The sequence below is a fragment of the Phalacrocorax carbo genome, chromosome 19, assembly GCF_963921805.1.
Source record: "Phalacrocorax carbo chromosome 19, bPhaCar2.1, whole genome shotgun sequence".
Taxonomy (NCBI): domain Eukaryota; kingdom Metazoa; phylum Chordata; class Aves; order Suliformes; family Phalacrocoracidae; genus Phalacrocorax; species Phalacrocorax carbo.
Window position 1 is genome coordinate 8,117,657 of NC_087531.1, and position 13,270 is coordinate 8,130,926.

At 43.4% G+C, this 13,270-nt stretch overlaps 1 protein-coding gene across 2 annotated transcripts in view; it reads left to right on the forward strand.

Annotated features, from left to right (window-relative positions):
* Positions 1-13,270, forward strand: part of LOC135316341 (single-stranded DNA-binding protein 2-like) — a 192,516-nt gene that overhangs the window by 74,834 nt on the left and 104,412 nt on the right. For both annotated transcript variants that reach the window (XM_064469527.1, XM_064469528.1), the window contains exon 2: positions 6,388-6,460. In XM_064469527.1, the coding sequence (XP_064325597.1) occupies positions 6,388-6,460 (73 nt within the window). The remainder of the gene's footprint in view (positions 1-6,387; positions 6,461-13,270) is intronic.

A 13,270-nucleotide genomic window follows, 5' to 3' on the forward strand; every position in this document is an offset into this window, starting at 1 on the left:
TATAATGTTGTTAACTTCTGTAAAGATTTCCTGACAGAATAATAACTAGGATGGGCAAACAATTTAAAGTTAAAATGATCCAATTAGATTAGTTTATGTTTTGCCTTCTGTCTCGCATCTGTGTGAGACAGGACCACCAGGAAGGTGGTCCTGGCTTTTCTGTCAGAGGAGTTATGCAGTTCCTTTGCTAGTGTGGTCCCACTCTTAATTTATCACATTTGAATAATCTTGGAAGCCTAAAATGTGACATATTTTATCTTTTCCTGAAAAATCTGTTACCTCCCACCCTCTGCTTAAAAAACAAAGTTGTTTCACCATTTCATTGCATGGTTAGTATATTTAAACCAGGATGTAATAATGTATGTGTAGGAGACATTATAATTTTAATTACAACTTCATTAGCAGATTCCATATTCTTATATCAAACCTCTAGGGTTGTCTTTTTTGTTGTGATAAAAAAATCCTGGTTTTTTTTTTAAGATGCTGACCAACTAAGATGCATAGAGGATAGTGATATTCAGTTATACTGGAACACTGCTGGCATGTGCTGTGTTTTGCAGATAGATTCCAGGAGTCCTAAGATGATACTTACAAATCTTGAATGATATTAAAGTATTGTGCTGTGAATTTGGGTATCATAGTGCAGTATTCACTAAAGCTTTTCACAGAATCACAGGTTGGAAGGGACCTCAGGGATCATCTAGTCCAACCTTTCTGGGAAGAGCACAGTCTAGACAAGATGGCCCAGCACCCTGTCCAGATGACTCTTGAAGGTGTCCAATGTGGCCAAGTCAACCACTTCCCTGGGGAGATTATTCCAATGGTTGACTGTCCTCACTGTGAAAAATTTTCCTCTTGTGTCCAATCGGAATCTCCCTAAGAGCAACTTGTATCCATTCCCCCTTGTCCTCTCCATGTGACTCCTTGTAAAAAGGGAGTCTCTGCCTTCTTTGTAACTACCCCTTAAGTACTGGTACATGGTGATGAGATCCCCTCTAAGCCGCCTTTTCTCAAGGCTGAACAAACCCAGTTCTCCCAGCCTATCCTCGCATGGCAGGATTCCCAGTCCTCTGATCATCTTGGTGGCCCTTCTCTGGACCCCTTCCAGCCTGTCCACATCCTTTTTGTATAGCAGGGACCAGAACTGTACGCAGTACTCCAGGTGTGGCCTGACAAGTGCTGAGTAGAGTGGGATAATGACTTCTTTATCTCTGCTGGTGATGCCCTTTTTGATGCAACCCAGCATCCTGTTGGCCTTCTTGGCCGCAGCAGCACACTGTTCGCTCATGTTGAGCTTTCTGTCCACCAGGACCCCCAGGTCCCTTTCCACAGAGCTGCTCTCCAGCCAGGTGGATCCCAGTCCATGCTGCACTTCCGGATTATGTTTTCCCAGGTGCATGACCTCACACTTTTCCTTGTTGAACTTCATAAGGTTCTTGTTGGCCCACTCTTCCAGCCTATCCATATCTTCCTGCAGAGCAGCTCTCCCTTCTGGAGTGTCTACTTCCCCACTCAACTTGCTGTCATCAGCAAACTTCATCAGGCTACACTTGATGCCATTACCTAGATCACTTATAAAGATATTGAATAACATTGGGCCCAATATCGATCCCTGGGGGACTCCACTTGTGACAGGTTGCCACTTTGAAAAGGAGCTATTTATCACCACCCTTTGGGTGTGGCCTGTCAGCCAATTCCCCACCCACTGCACAGTCCACTTCTCTAGGCCATAACACATCAATTTCTCCAGGAGGAGACTGTGGGGGACCGTATCAAAGGCCTTGGAGAAGTCCAGGTAGACAATGTCCACTGCCCGCCCCATGTCAACCAGGCAAGTCACTTTGTCATAGAAGGCCACCAGGTTTGTCAAGCACAATCTGCCCTTAGTGAAGCCATATTGGCTTTTCCCAATCATGTGCTTCATTTGACTTGTGATGGCCCCCAAGAGGATTCGTTCCATAACTTTCCCAGGGATTGAAGTAAGGCTGATGGGCCTAAAGTTACCCAGATCCTCCCTCGAGCCTTTCTTGTAGATAGGGGTAACATTTGCCTTCCTCCAGTCCTCTGGGACGTCCCCCGTTCTCCATGACTTCTCGAAGATTATGGAGAGTGGCCTTGCGATGATGTCAGCCAGCTCTCTCAACACCCTCGGGTGGATGTCGTCAGGGTCCATTGATTTGTAGGGGTCAAGCTATTGTAATAATTCACGTACTAACTCTTCCTTCATTGATGGCAGGTCAGTGTTTGGATCAACCAGCAATTTTGTTCCCAAAGCCTGGGACCCGACAGTGCTGGTAAAGAAAGAGGTGAAGAAGGTGTTGAGGACCTCTGCCTTTTCTGCCTTGTTGGTGATTGACTCTTCCGTTTAACAGTGGGCCTATGTTTTCCTTCTTTTTCTGCTTGTGGTTGACATCTCTGAAGAAATCTTTCTTGTTAGTTTTTGACATCTATGGCCAGTTTCAATTTAAGTTGGGCTTTTCCTTTTCTAACTGCATCTCTGCACACTCTGGCAATGCCCTTGTAGCTCTCGATGGATAATCCTCCACTTCTCCATCTCTGGTGTGCTTCCCTTTTGGAGCTGAGTAGACCCAGGAGGTCATGGTTAAGCCAAGGGGACCCCTTGCTCCGCTTACTTCCCTTTCCTTTGTAGGGGATAAATTGGCTTTGTGCTTCAATAGAGAGTTTTTGAAGAATTCCCAGCACTCACTAGCTCCTTTGTCTTCCATGGAAGCATCCCACGGAGGCCCTCCCCACTGAGCCCTGAGTGAACTGAAGTTTGCTCTTCCAAAATCCAGAACCCTTGTCTTAGAGCTGACCTTCAGCACACTCAGCAGGATCCCGAACTCTACAATATTGTGGTCACTGCAGCCAAGGCTATCACTAACCGAGATATTACAAAGCAGGTTTTCTCGGTTTGTGAACAGCAAGTCCAGCAGTGCCTCCTTCCTGGTTGGCACATCTAACATTTGTATCAGGAAACAGTCCTCTATCCATTCCAGGAACTTGGTGGATGACATGCGAGCTGCTGTATTGTTCTTCCAGGAGATGTCTGGGTAGTTGAAGTCACCCATCAGGACCAGGTTCTGTTGGCCAGAAGCTTGCTTTAGTGCCCCAAATATCGCTTCATCGGCTTTGTTATCGTGGTTAGGAGGTCGATAGCAGATGCCCACTGTGAGGTCCTGCTTGGATATGACCCCTTTGACTTCAACCCAGAGACATTCGATAGAGCAGTCGCAATCACCATAGTTGACTTTGATACATTCAAGGTTTTCCTTAATGCAGACTGCAACTCCTCCACCTCTTCTACCCTGCCTGTCCTTGTGAAAGAGCCTGTAACCGTCCATTGCAATGCCCCAGTCATTTGAGTTGTCCCACCATGTTTCAGTTACTCCTATGATGTCATACCCTTCTGAGTGGGCAATGAGCTCCAGTTCCTCCTGTTTGTTACCTAGACTGCTGTCGTAGTTTAGCCGGCAACTCAGCCCCACACAGTTGCTCGCTCACTCCCCCACTGGTGGGATGGGGAGAGAATCAGAAGGGTAACGCTCGTGGGTTGAGATAAGAACAGTTTAATAATTAAACCTAAAAGAAACAACAGAAATGCAATGTAAAGGAGAACAACGAGAGCCGTGAAACCTGGGGTGGGAGGAAGGGGGGATGGGGATGAACCACCGAAACAAACCGCACGTGACGCAGCCGCTCACCACCCGACACCACGCCAGCTCGAGCGCAACTCCCCCCCTTAATATACTGGTCATGGTGTCACATGGTATGGAATGAACATCCCATTGGCCAGTTGGGGTCAGCTGCCCTGGCCGTGGCCCCGCCCCTCCCAGCCTCCTGCCAATGCAGCAGATCGCGAGAAGCTGGAAAGGTCCCCAACCACCACAGGCACCACAGTGAAGAGAATGAACCCCTTCTCAGCCAAAACCAGCACAACTGTGTGCATTTGTAGACATACACGTGAGGTGATTACTCTTCTGTTTCACCTCTTGGGAGACAGCTAAGGAACCTTTATCACCACACTGCTTGGCCTGACTTACTCCCCCCTTGGACGTGCTGGTGTGAGCGTTTTCGCAGTGGATCCCACCCCCCAAGTCCTTCAGTTTAAAGCCCACCTCACCAAGTTAGCCAGCCTACTGCTGAAGATTCCCTTACCCCTTTTAGACAGATGGATTCCATCCCTCCCTAGCATGTTGTCATCATTGAAGAACACCCCATTGTCATAAAAGCCAAACCCCTCACGGTGGCACCAGCCACGTAGCCAGGAGTTGATATACATTATGCGCCTGTTTCTGGCTGCTCCTTTCCCTCGAACTGGCAAAATGGAAGAGAAGATCAGTTTGGCGCCATTGTTTTTCACTTGCTCCACCAGGGCTCAAAAGTCTTCCTTGGTTTTACCCAGGTTATGGCTCTCAGTGTCATTCATGCCTACATGAAATAGTAATAGTGGATAGTAGTCTGTTTTCCTGATGAGTTGTGGCACCCTCTCGGCAACGTCTCAGACCTTGGCTCCTGGAAGGCAGCATACCTCTCATGACTCCCTGTCAGGTCGGCAGATGGGTGCCTCAGTACCCTTCAACAGAGAGTCACCCACCACGAGCGCTCATCGTTTCTTTTAATAGATGGCAGACTTATGAAGGTGGTGTATCTGCAATAAATGCCTGGTTCTGGTGCTTTTTTGATTCCTGGGGGGGGGGGGGGGGGGGGGGTAGAAAGGATATGATCACACAAATCCTTTTCTCTGAACTGCAGGCTTCATGTTTTGATAAAAATAACAAAAAAAGTGCATCTTGGAAGACAAATGAAATATTTTAAAGTGATACTAGGTATATAAGTCATCTTGGTTATTATAAAAAGTTCTTCCTCTGTCTTTTATATCTTTCTGATCTTAGATTTTGTCTATAATTATTTATTGCTTAAAAATTGAATCATAGTTCAGCTGGAAAGTATTAAGTCAACAAGATCTGACTGGTTTTTTTGTGAAAGATCCAGTTGTGCTTTTGAGATGAGAGACTAGAATAAGTGATCCTCTCTCTCTTCACAGTACTTAAAAAAGCATATTACTGTCTCATCTCTGAGGTGTGAGGCATTTGAGCAATGAATGGTACCATGCTTCATTAGAATAACTTAAGTGCTTTATCCTTATCACACTGTTTGTATTTATTCATATGACTTAATACAAACTAACAGAAAACTGTTTTGTAAAATGCTAGAATTAAAAAGTGGTATAGTCCCTTTCAAGGTTCAAACTAAAACCAATCATATGCTTAAATATTAAATAGCGGTATATCACAAAGGGAACTCATAGATTTTGCTTCTTAAAAACAGTTCAGCTAGCAGTTTTTTAAGGAGTGCAGCCTGACTTTCTTTTCTTTCTTGGACTGAAATGTTTTATAGACAATTTCTAAGCATCATTATTAAATCATTACTTTAAACAGAGATTAAAATCTTAACAAATGAGATTTCATTTAGCAAGACTTGAAAAATGCACAGACAGGAACGTCTCTAGAGAATCAGTTGCAGAATAGGAAGTGCTACATGTTTAGTTTTCTAACTCAGAACTAGCCTATATTAATAGAAAAGCCTATATTAATAGAAATTTTCATTTCTTACTACTTACCTGTTCTTCAATTTTTAAAAGGCATTCTCAGCCCAAGTTCTAGTGGATGTTCATTCAGGGTATGAGTCCCATTTTTGCAATGAGGTCCTTGTGCCAGCTCTGTTGATTTACTTGGAGATGTGCCTGCCTGCTGAAGATCACTGTGAAGCTTCTTCTGGAACTGTGACAATAATTTGTAGCTGTGTTGGCATCAGAACTCAAAGATGCACGCCTGAATAAATCTAAAAATATGTTTATGCTCTGCTTAAGAGATGTGGTCGTGCTACAGTAGTGTCGTGGATTCTGTAATTACTTTTCCTGATGTAGCTTGAAGTGTGCATATTCTTTCAATAAGCATAGACTATTGTTCACATGTGCTCACAGCTTGACACATTCTACATATAAAAATTTTGATTTGGAAAAATAATCACGGTCGCTGCATGAATATATTATGTTTACAATAAACATGCTATAGTGGGCAAAAAGGCAGCAGTAGGTCATTTGTTAGCTAAGTGGGCACCTGTCTAAATATCATTAAAATATTGACATAAAGGAATTAATTTTTTAAAATAATATTTAATTAACTACTATTTTTAAAATTCTGCTCAGATTGACCTACATGTTCTACTTTTAAAAGTTCAGTATAGATAATAGATTTGACATACTTGGTGCATAATGGTTTCCGAAAGGAAACGGTGTGTAACACTGATTTCTGAAATCCTTTGTTTCTGAAAAGAGGAACAAAAAAATGCACAGTATTAAATATTGCCTTCTTTATTTTTCAGATTAGCACTGTACGTATATGAATATCTGCTCCATGTAGGAGCACAGAAATCAGCCCAGACATTTTTATCAGAGGTATGTTTTCCCATCTTTTTTTTTCCATAACTTTAAAGCATGTACAAATGAAATAAATATGTTGGTTTAAAATAAATAGCAGTGACAACCTTGGATATCAGTTTACACTGACCAGCATGGATTTCTGATCCTGCAAAAGCCAGTTTGCTATGTCATTTTACATGCCTTAGTATAATTACTTTTTCTATTAATTGTTACCCAACTGTTCTGTGATTTGCTACTACACTGAGAAAGATTCCCCTAATTTCTCAAATAAATATGCATGTTAGAGAGTGCATTGATGGTTGAAGTCCCCCACAAGAACCAGGGCCTGCAATTGTGAGGCTACTTCCAGCTGTCTGTAGAAGGCTTCATCAGCTACCTTTTCTTGATCAGGTGGCCTGTAGCAAACGCCCACAACAGTGTCGCCCATATTTGGCTGTCCCTTAATTTTTACCCACAAGCTCTCAACTTGGTCTCCTTCCACTCCAAGGCACAGCTCGATGCATTCCAGTTGCTCCCTCACATAAAGAGCAACTCCCCCACCTCACCTTGCTGTTCTGTCTTTCCTGACAAGCCTGTAGCCATCCATGACAACATTCCAGTCATGCGAGCTATCCCACCATGTCTCTGTGATTGCAATCAGATCAGGGCCCTGTGACCGCACAGAGACCTCTAGTTCCTCCTGTTTATTCCCCACGCTGCATGTGTTCGTGTACAGGCATTTCAGAAAGGTACTTGAGCATACCTTTCTGAAATGTGATAACATACTTAAGTCAGGGGTGAACATGCTGTGCAGCAGCTGTGAGAGAGAGGAGTGAGGAAAAAAACGTGAACCAACCTCTCAGACACCAAAGTCAGTGAAGAAGGAGAGGGAGGAGGCACTCCAGGTGCGAGAGTAGAGATTCCCCTGCAGCCCTGTCATGGTTTAACCCCGGTAGGCAGCTAAACCCCACACAGCCGCTCACTCACTCCCCCACAGATGGGTAGGGGAGAGAACGGGAAGGGTAAAAGTGAGAAAACTCATGGGTTGAGATAAAGACAGTTTAATAAGTAAAGCAAAAGCCAGGCATGGAAGCAAAGCAAAACAAGGAATTCATTCACTACTTCCCATGGGCAGGCAGGTGTTCAGCCATCTCCAGGAAAGCGGGGCTCTATTACTTGGGAAGACAAACCCCATCACTCCGAATGTCCCCCACTTCCTTCTTCCCTCAGCTTTTATTATTGAGCATGACATCATATAGTCTGGAATATCCCTTTGGTCAGTTAGGGTCAGCTGTCCCACCTGTGTCCCCTCCCAACTTCTTGTGCACCCCCAGCCTACTTGTTGGCAGGGCAGTGTGAGGAGCAGAAAAGGCCTTGGCTCTGTGTAAGCACTGCTTAGCAACAACTAAAACATCCCTGCATTATCAGCACTGTTTTCAGCACAAATCCAAAACGTAGCCCCATACAAGGTACTATGAAGAAATTTAACTCTATCCCAGCCAAAACTGTACAAGCCCATGGAAAAAAAAAACATGGAAAAGCAGGTTGTCCCCCTGCAGCCCCACACCAGAGCCTTTGGAGGGCCCCATGGTACAGCAGGTGGATATGCCATGAAGGAAGCCACAGCCTGTGGCGAGCCCATGCTGGAGCAGGCTCCTGGCCGGAATTGTGGCCCATGGAGAAGAGTCCATGCTGGAGCAGTGTTTTCCTGAAGGACTGTACCCCATGGAAAAGACCCATGCTGGAGCAGTTTGTGAAGGACTGTATCCTGTGGGAGGGACCCCACGCTGGAGCAGGGGAAAAGTGTGAGGAGGAAGGAGCGGCAGAGATGACGTGTTATGAACTGACGCCAACCCCCTTTCCCCATCCCCCCTGCGTCACTCAAGGGGTGGGTGGAAGAAGTAGAGGAGTTGGGAACACAGGGGTGAAGTTGAGCCTGGGAAGAAGGGGAGGGGAAGGAGGTTTTAGTTTTGTCTTTGTTTCTCACCACTCCACCCTATTTTTAACTGGTAATAAATTAAATTAATTTCCCCCAAGGTGAGTCTGTTTTGCCCATGACGGTAACTGGTAAGTGATCTCCCTGTCCTCATTTTGACCCACAAGGTTTTTCATCTTATTTTCTCTCCATTTCCTGTTGAGGAGGGGAAGTGAGAGATCAGCCTGTTAGACGTCTGGCAGCCAGCCAAAGTTAACCCACCACACTCCTCCAAAAGATAATATGCTAGTGATGCTATTTTATAGAATCATAGAATCATAGAATAGTTTGGGATGGAAGGGACCTTTAAAGGTCATCTAGTCCAACCCCCTTGCAACGCTCTGGATTTTGGAGGTGGAAGAGGGAAGGAAGAGAACAGGAGGGTTGGTTTAGGTAGAGATCATGGAAAATTCACATAATGGCTAGGTAAAACAGGTAAATATTGTGCCAGTATCAATTTACGTTTATAATAAAGTATGTTTTTGAAAATTGTTTTTCCTCTAGTAAAGCAATGCAAAAATAAGAGAAAAAAAGAGACGATAATCACAGAATCACAGACTCCCAGGTTTGAAGGGACCTCAGAGAACATCTAGTCCAACCTTTCTAGGAAGAGCGCAGTCTAGACAAGATGGCCCAGCACCCTGTCCAGATGACTCTTGAAGGCGTCCAATGTGGCCAAGTCAACCACTTCCCTGGGGAGATTATTCCAATGGTTGACTGTCCTCACTGTGAAAAATTTTCCTCTCGTGTCCAATCGGAATCTCCCCAAGAGCAACTTGTGTCCATTCCCCCTTGTCCTCTCCATGGGACTCCTTGTAAAAAGGGAGTCTCCATCTTCTTTGTAGCTACCCCTTAAGTACTGGTACACGGTGATGAGATCCCCTCTAAGCCTCCTTTTCTCAAGGCTGAACAAACCCAGTTCTCCCAGCTTTTCCTCGTATGGCAGGCTTCCCAGTCCTCTGATCATCTTGGTGGTCCTTCTCTGGACCCCTTCCAGCCTGTCCACATCCTTTTTGTATAGCAGGAACCAGAACTGTACACAGTACTCCAGGTGTGGCCTGACAAGCGCTGAGTAGAGTGGGAGAATAATGGAGAGTACTGTCTTGGCTTTTACAAAACAGCTGTCACATAAATAATACACTGTGCAGGATTCATTTTGCTCATTTTGATTTTAGGTTATATTTGCAAAATGAGTAGTTGACGGTTTAACTTCTGTGACATTTGGATTTCAGGAAAATATTCAGTATATTGTCTTGACATGTTTCTCTTAAAACTAATTAAAACTTGGCCTATAGAGAAAATGTCAGATCCAAACTAATGCAATCTGAAAATATATCGCAGCTTTCAAATTCAGGCTGAGACTAGCCAAAAGATGATGAGTACGAGGTAGAAAGAATTAATAATGTATTGTCTGTTAGGTTTCACACAGAGCTGTGAGCTTGTTTGTCCCATTCATTAGCAATGCAGAAGGGCAAAGACTATTCTAGTAATGTTTGTAAATGGTTGCATGTTGGAACAAAAGGCAGTTATCACTAATACAGAGAAACCTGGAAAAAAATAAAAACCCGATATTTGGTCTGAAAGTCATAAAATGAGGTTCAGAATGAGAAAAACATACATCAGTACAACTTGGAGGAAATAAATTAATTGGCAAGTGTCAAAAGCAGCACTTGTGGGCTGTAAACCACAAAATAATAGTTCAACACCCCCCCTCCCCTCTACCCCATGTGAGTCAGCTGTAGTTGTTAGAAAATTATTATTGGCATATAGGATGAAAATGAGAGAACAACAGTTGAGAGAAGTTAAAAAAAAAAGTCTTCTAGACAAGTAATTTATGATATTATGTAAGTTATGTTTTTCCATCTGTCTTTTTACTTTTTGACTCATGCCTGTTGAGAAGCAACTGCCCTACTGCAGTGAATTAGTTGCAAGGATGCTTCAGTTTTAGGAGCTATCCATGTGGCATAGGAGGAAATTGATATTGGTTTGGTCGCTCCTGAAAGAGCACGGCTGTCTGGGCTCAATGCCCTCTCAGCTCTGGCAGTCTGTAGCTGCCAGAACAGTTGGGTGGTTTTTTTTTTAAAGATGAACTAGTTCAGAGTAGCTTTAAAACTGACTACTGGAGCATAAAAGAAGTAAGCATATATAATCTGAGCAGGGAAAGTGACTAAGAGCAATGGAACAAAATTAAGAAAAAGAAAATTTAAGCTGGATATCATTAAATCACTCTGATATTAGGTAACTTAGAGAGGGTTGTCTTAAGCATTTCTACATTTTTGTGATGCATTGTGTCTAGTTTACATTTCATGGAACCAATTCACAGATCAGTAAGTTCCAGAAGCCCTCTGCTGGTCTTACTTACAAGATGCACTGTGATTTCCATGTCTCTGTGGTCCCTGTTGAGTACAGCCTTCAAAGCTTTGTTGCCTTCATCTCTAAAATGTAGGACCTCGTGTTCAACTAGCCTTTTCCTGGGTCTCTGGATTGCAGAGACCTCTAGTTTATTAACTATAGCTCTAGTCTCTTGGTCTGCAAATTACTTCCTTTCTAGAGACATGGTGTGAAGTAATTGATTGAAGTAACTCAATAGCTGTTTCATCCCAGCATATGTAGTTATTGTACAATTGGCAAAATAGCAAGGAGCCAGCACAAATAGATTTAATGTAAAGCACGTCATTTTCTTATGAGGGTTAAAAAAAGGCTATTCAGATGAGGTACCCAAATTTTTGAAACAGAGGAAGCTGCTCCGCTCCAGAATCTTTCATTTGATGTCCGAGCTGCTACATCTTCCTTCAAGAGTTGATCTTTAGCCCACATATTTTAATGCTTTAGTATCCTTGGAAATTAGGTTCCAGCCTTGAAGGAATAATTCCATTAGCTTGGCTGGACCAGGAAGGTAGACATTTCCTGATTAATAGAACAACAGTTATGAACTTAATTGGTATAGTTGACAATGTGGGTAATTTTTTAAATTAATAATTCTTCATAATTCTTTTTAAGATTAATTCTTTTAGGATTGATTCTTTTTATGATTAGAAAGACTGACATCTACCAGATGTAACAGAATGCATTTTTTTTTTTTAAAAAAGAACAAAACAAAGAAAAGAAAACCCTCAAGTAACCCCCCAAACTTCCATATTCCCTTCAGGCTCCTTCTTTGAATACATTTATCAAGATGAAATGTGACCCAATAAAAAGGACCAGCGTAAGACCTGTGAATCAGGCCATTTCCTTGCCAAGCCCTGCTTTGAAGAGCTCAAATACTACGTAGACATTGTGAGGGCTTTCTACACAGCCATAATTTTTACTCTAATTGAATTTCAGAAACAATTTTTGGTTTTGACTATATATTGTATCTCTTCTTCAGTATGTTGCTTTTGAAACATCCCAGAAGTACTGTGTATGCCTGGTGGTAAACGCAAGTCCTTCCAAGCCATTTCCAATGGATGTGAGGAGCACTCATGCCTCAGAGGAGTGCACTTGAGTCAGCAGTCAGCAACCAAGCACCACGCAGCCGCTCGCTCACTCACCCCCTGGTGGGACAGGGGAGAGAATTGGAAGAGCAAAAGTGAGGAAACTCATGGGTTAAGATAAAGGCCGTTTAATAGGTAAAGCAAAAGCCGCGCACGGAAGCAAAGCAAAACAAGGAATTCATTCACTACTTCCCACGGGCAGGCAGGAGCTCAGCCATCTCCAGGAAAGCAGGGCTCCATCAAGCGTAATGGTTACTTGGGAAGACAAACGCCATCACTCTGAACATCCCCCCCTTCCTTCTTCTTCCCCCAGCTTTATATACTGAGTATGACATCATATGGTATGGAATATCCCTTTGGTCAGTTGGGGTCAGCTGTCCCAGCTGTGTCCCCTCCCAGCTTCTTGTGCGCCCGGCAGAGCATGGGGAGCTGAAAAAGTCCTTGACTAGTGTGAGCACTGCTTAGCAACAACTAAAACATCTCCACATTATCACCGCTGTTTCCAGCAAAACTCCAAAACATAGCCCCATACTAGTTACTACGAAGAAATTTAACTCTATCCCAGCTGAAACCAGGACAGTAGCTTTGGGTTTTATTTATATTTTTCGTTTTAATTAGCATTTTTATCTGGCAGAGCTTAGGCAAGAGTTCCATATTTTAAAAAGTCCTTTTATATATCTGTTGCTACTTAGCAGGGGGTGGGGGTGTGTGTATGAAGCTCCATGCAGTTGGCGCATTCTGCCGACTTTGCTGGCAGAAACGATAGTGCCTCTAGGTTATCTCTTAACGTAATTTTTAAACAGCAGAATGATTTTTGAATAGTTGTGCCCATTTACATAATACATCAAAATTACATTAGGTAACTTCACATGAGAGTGAAAAAAACCCGTTTTAGGTGTACTAATTATATATTCCTCTCCTGCAAGCTATTGATGGTGTATATATATGCTTAACTTTCTTAAGAGCTGGGTGTAGAAATCAAGTTGGAGCTGAGAATCAAAGTTTTATTTTCTTTTGAAAAATCCCAGCTTTACCAGTGCCTCTTACAGTATGTACACTGTTAGGTTTTGTAATAAAGCTTGTCTGCACACCCACAAATGAGCCCAGAAAGACAAGGAGGGGAAGCCCAAATAATAATATCCTGACCCAGCTCCTCCCAAGTCCATCACAGGAGCTATCAACTCTGTGATAGCCTTATCAAAGGCCTACCTCCACAAGCCCAGAGGAGCACAGAGGTCCCAAGGCAGGCAAGAACCCAAATTAAGGACTTGGAGGAACGGATACCCTGTCTGGGCCTCTCCCAAGAGACCCTTAGCCCCATTGTCCAGATGTGACACCCATCAAGATGAGTCAACACTAGAGCACCTTTCGGACTGAGAGGGGTTGCTGCCCAGAGGT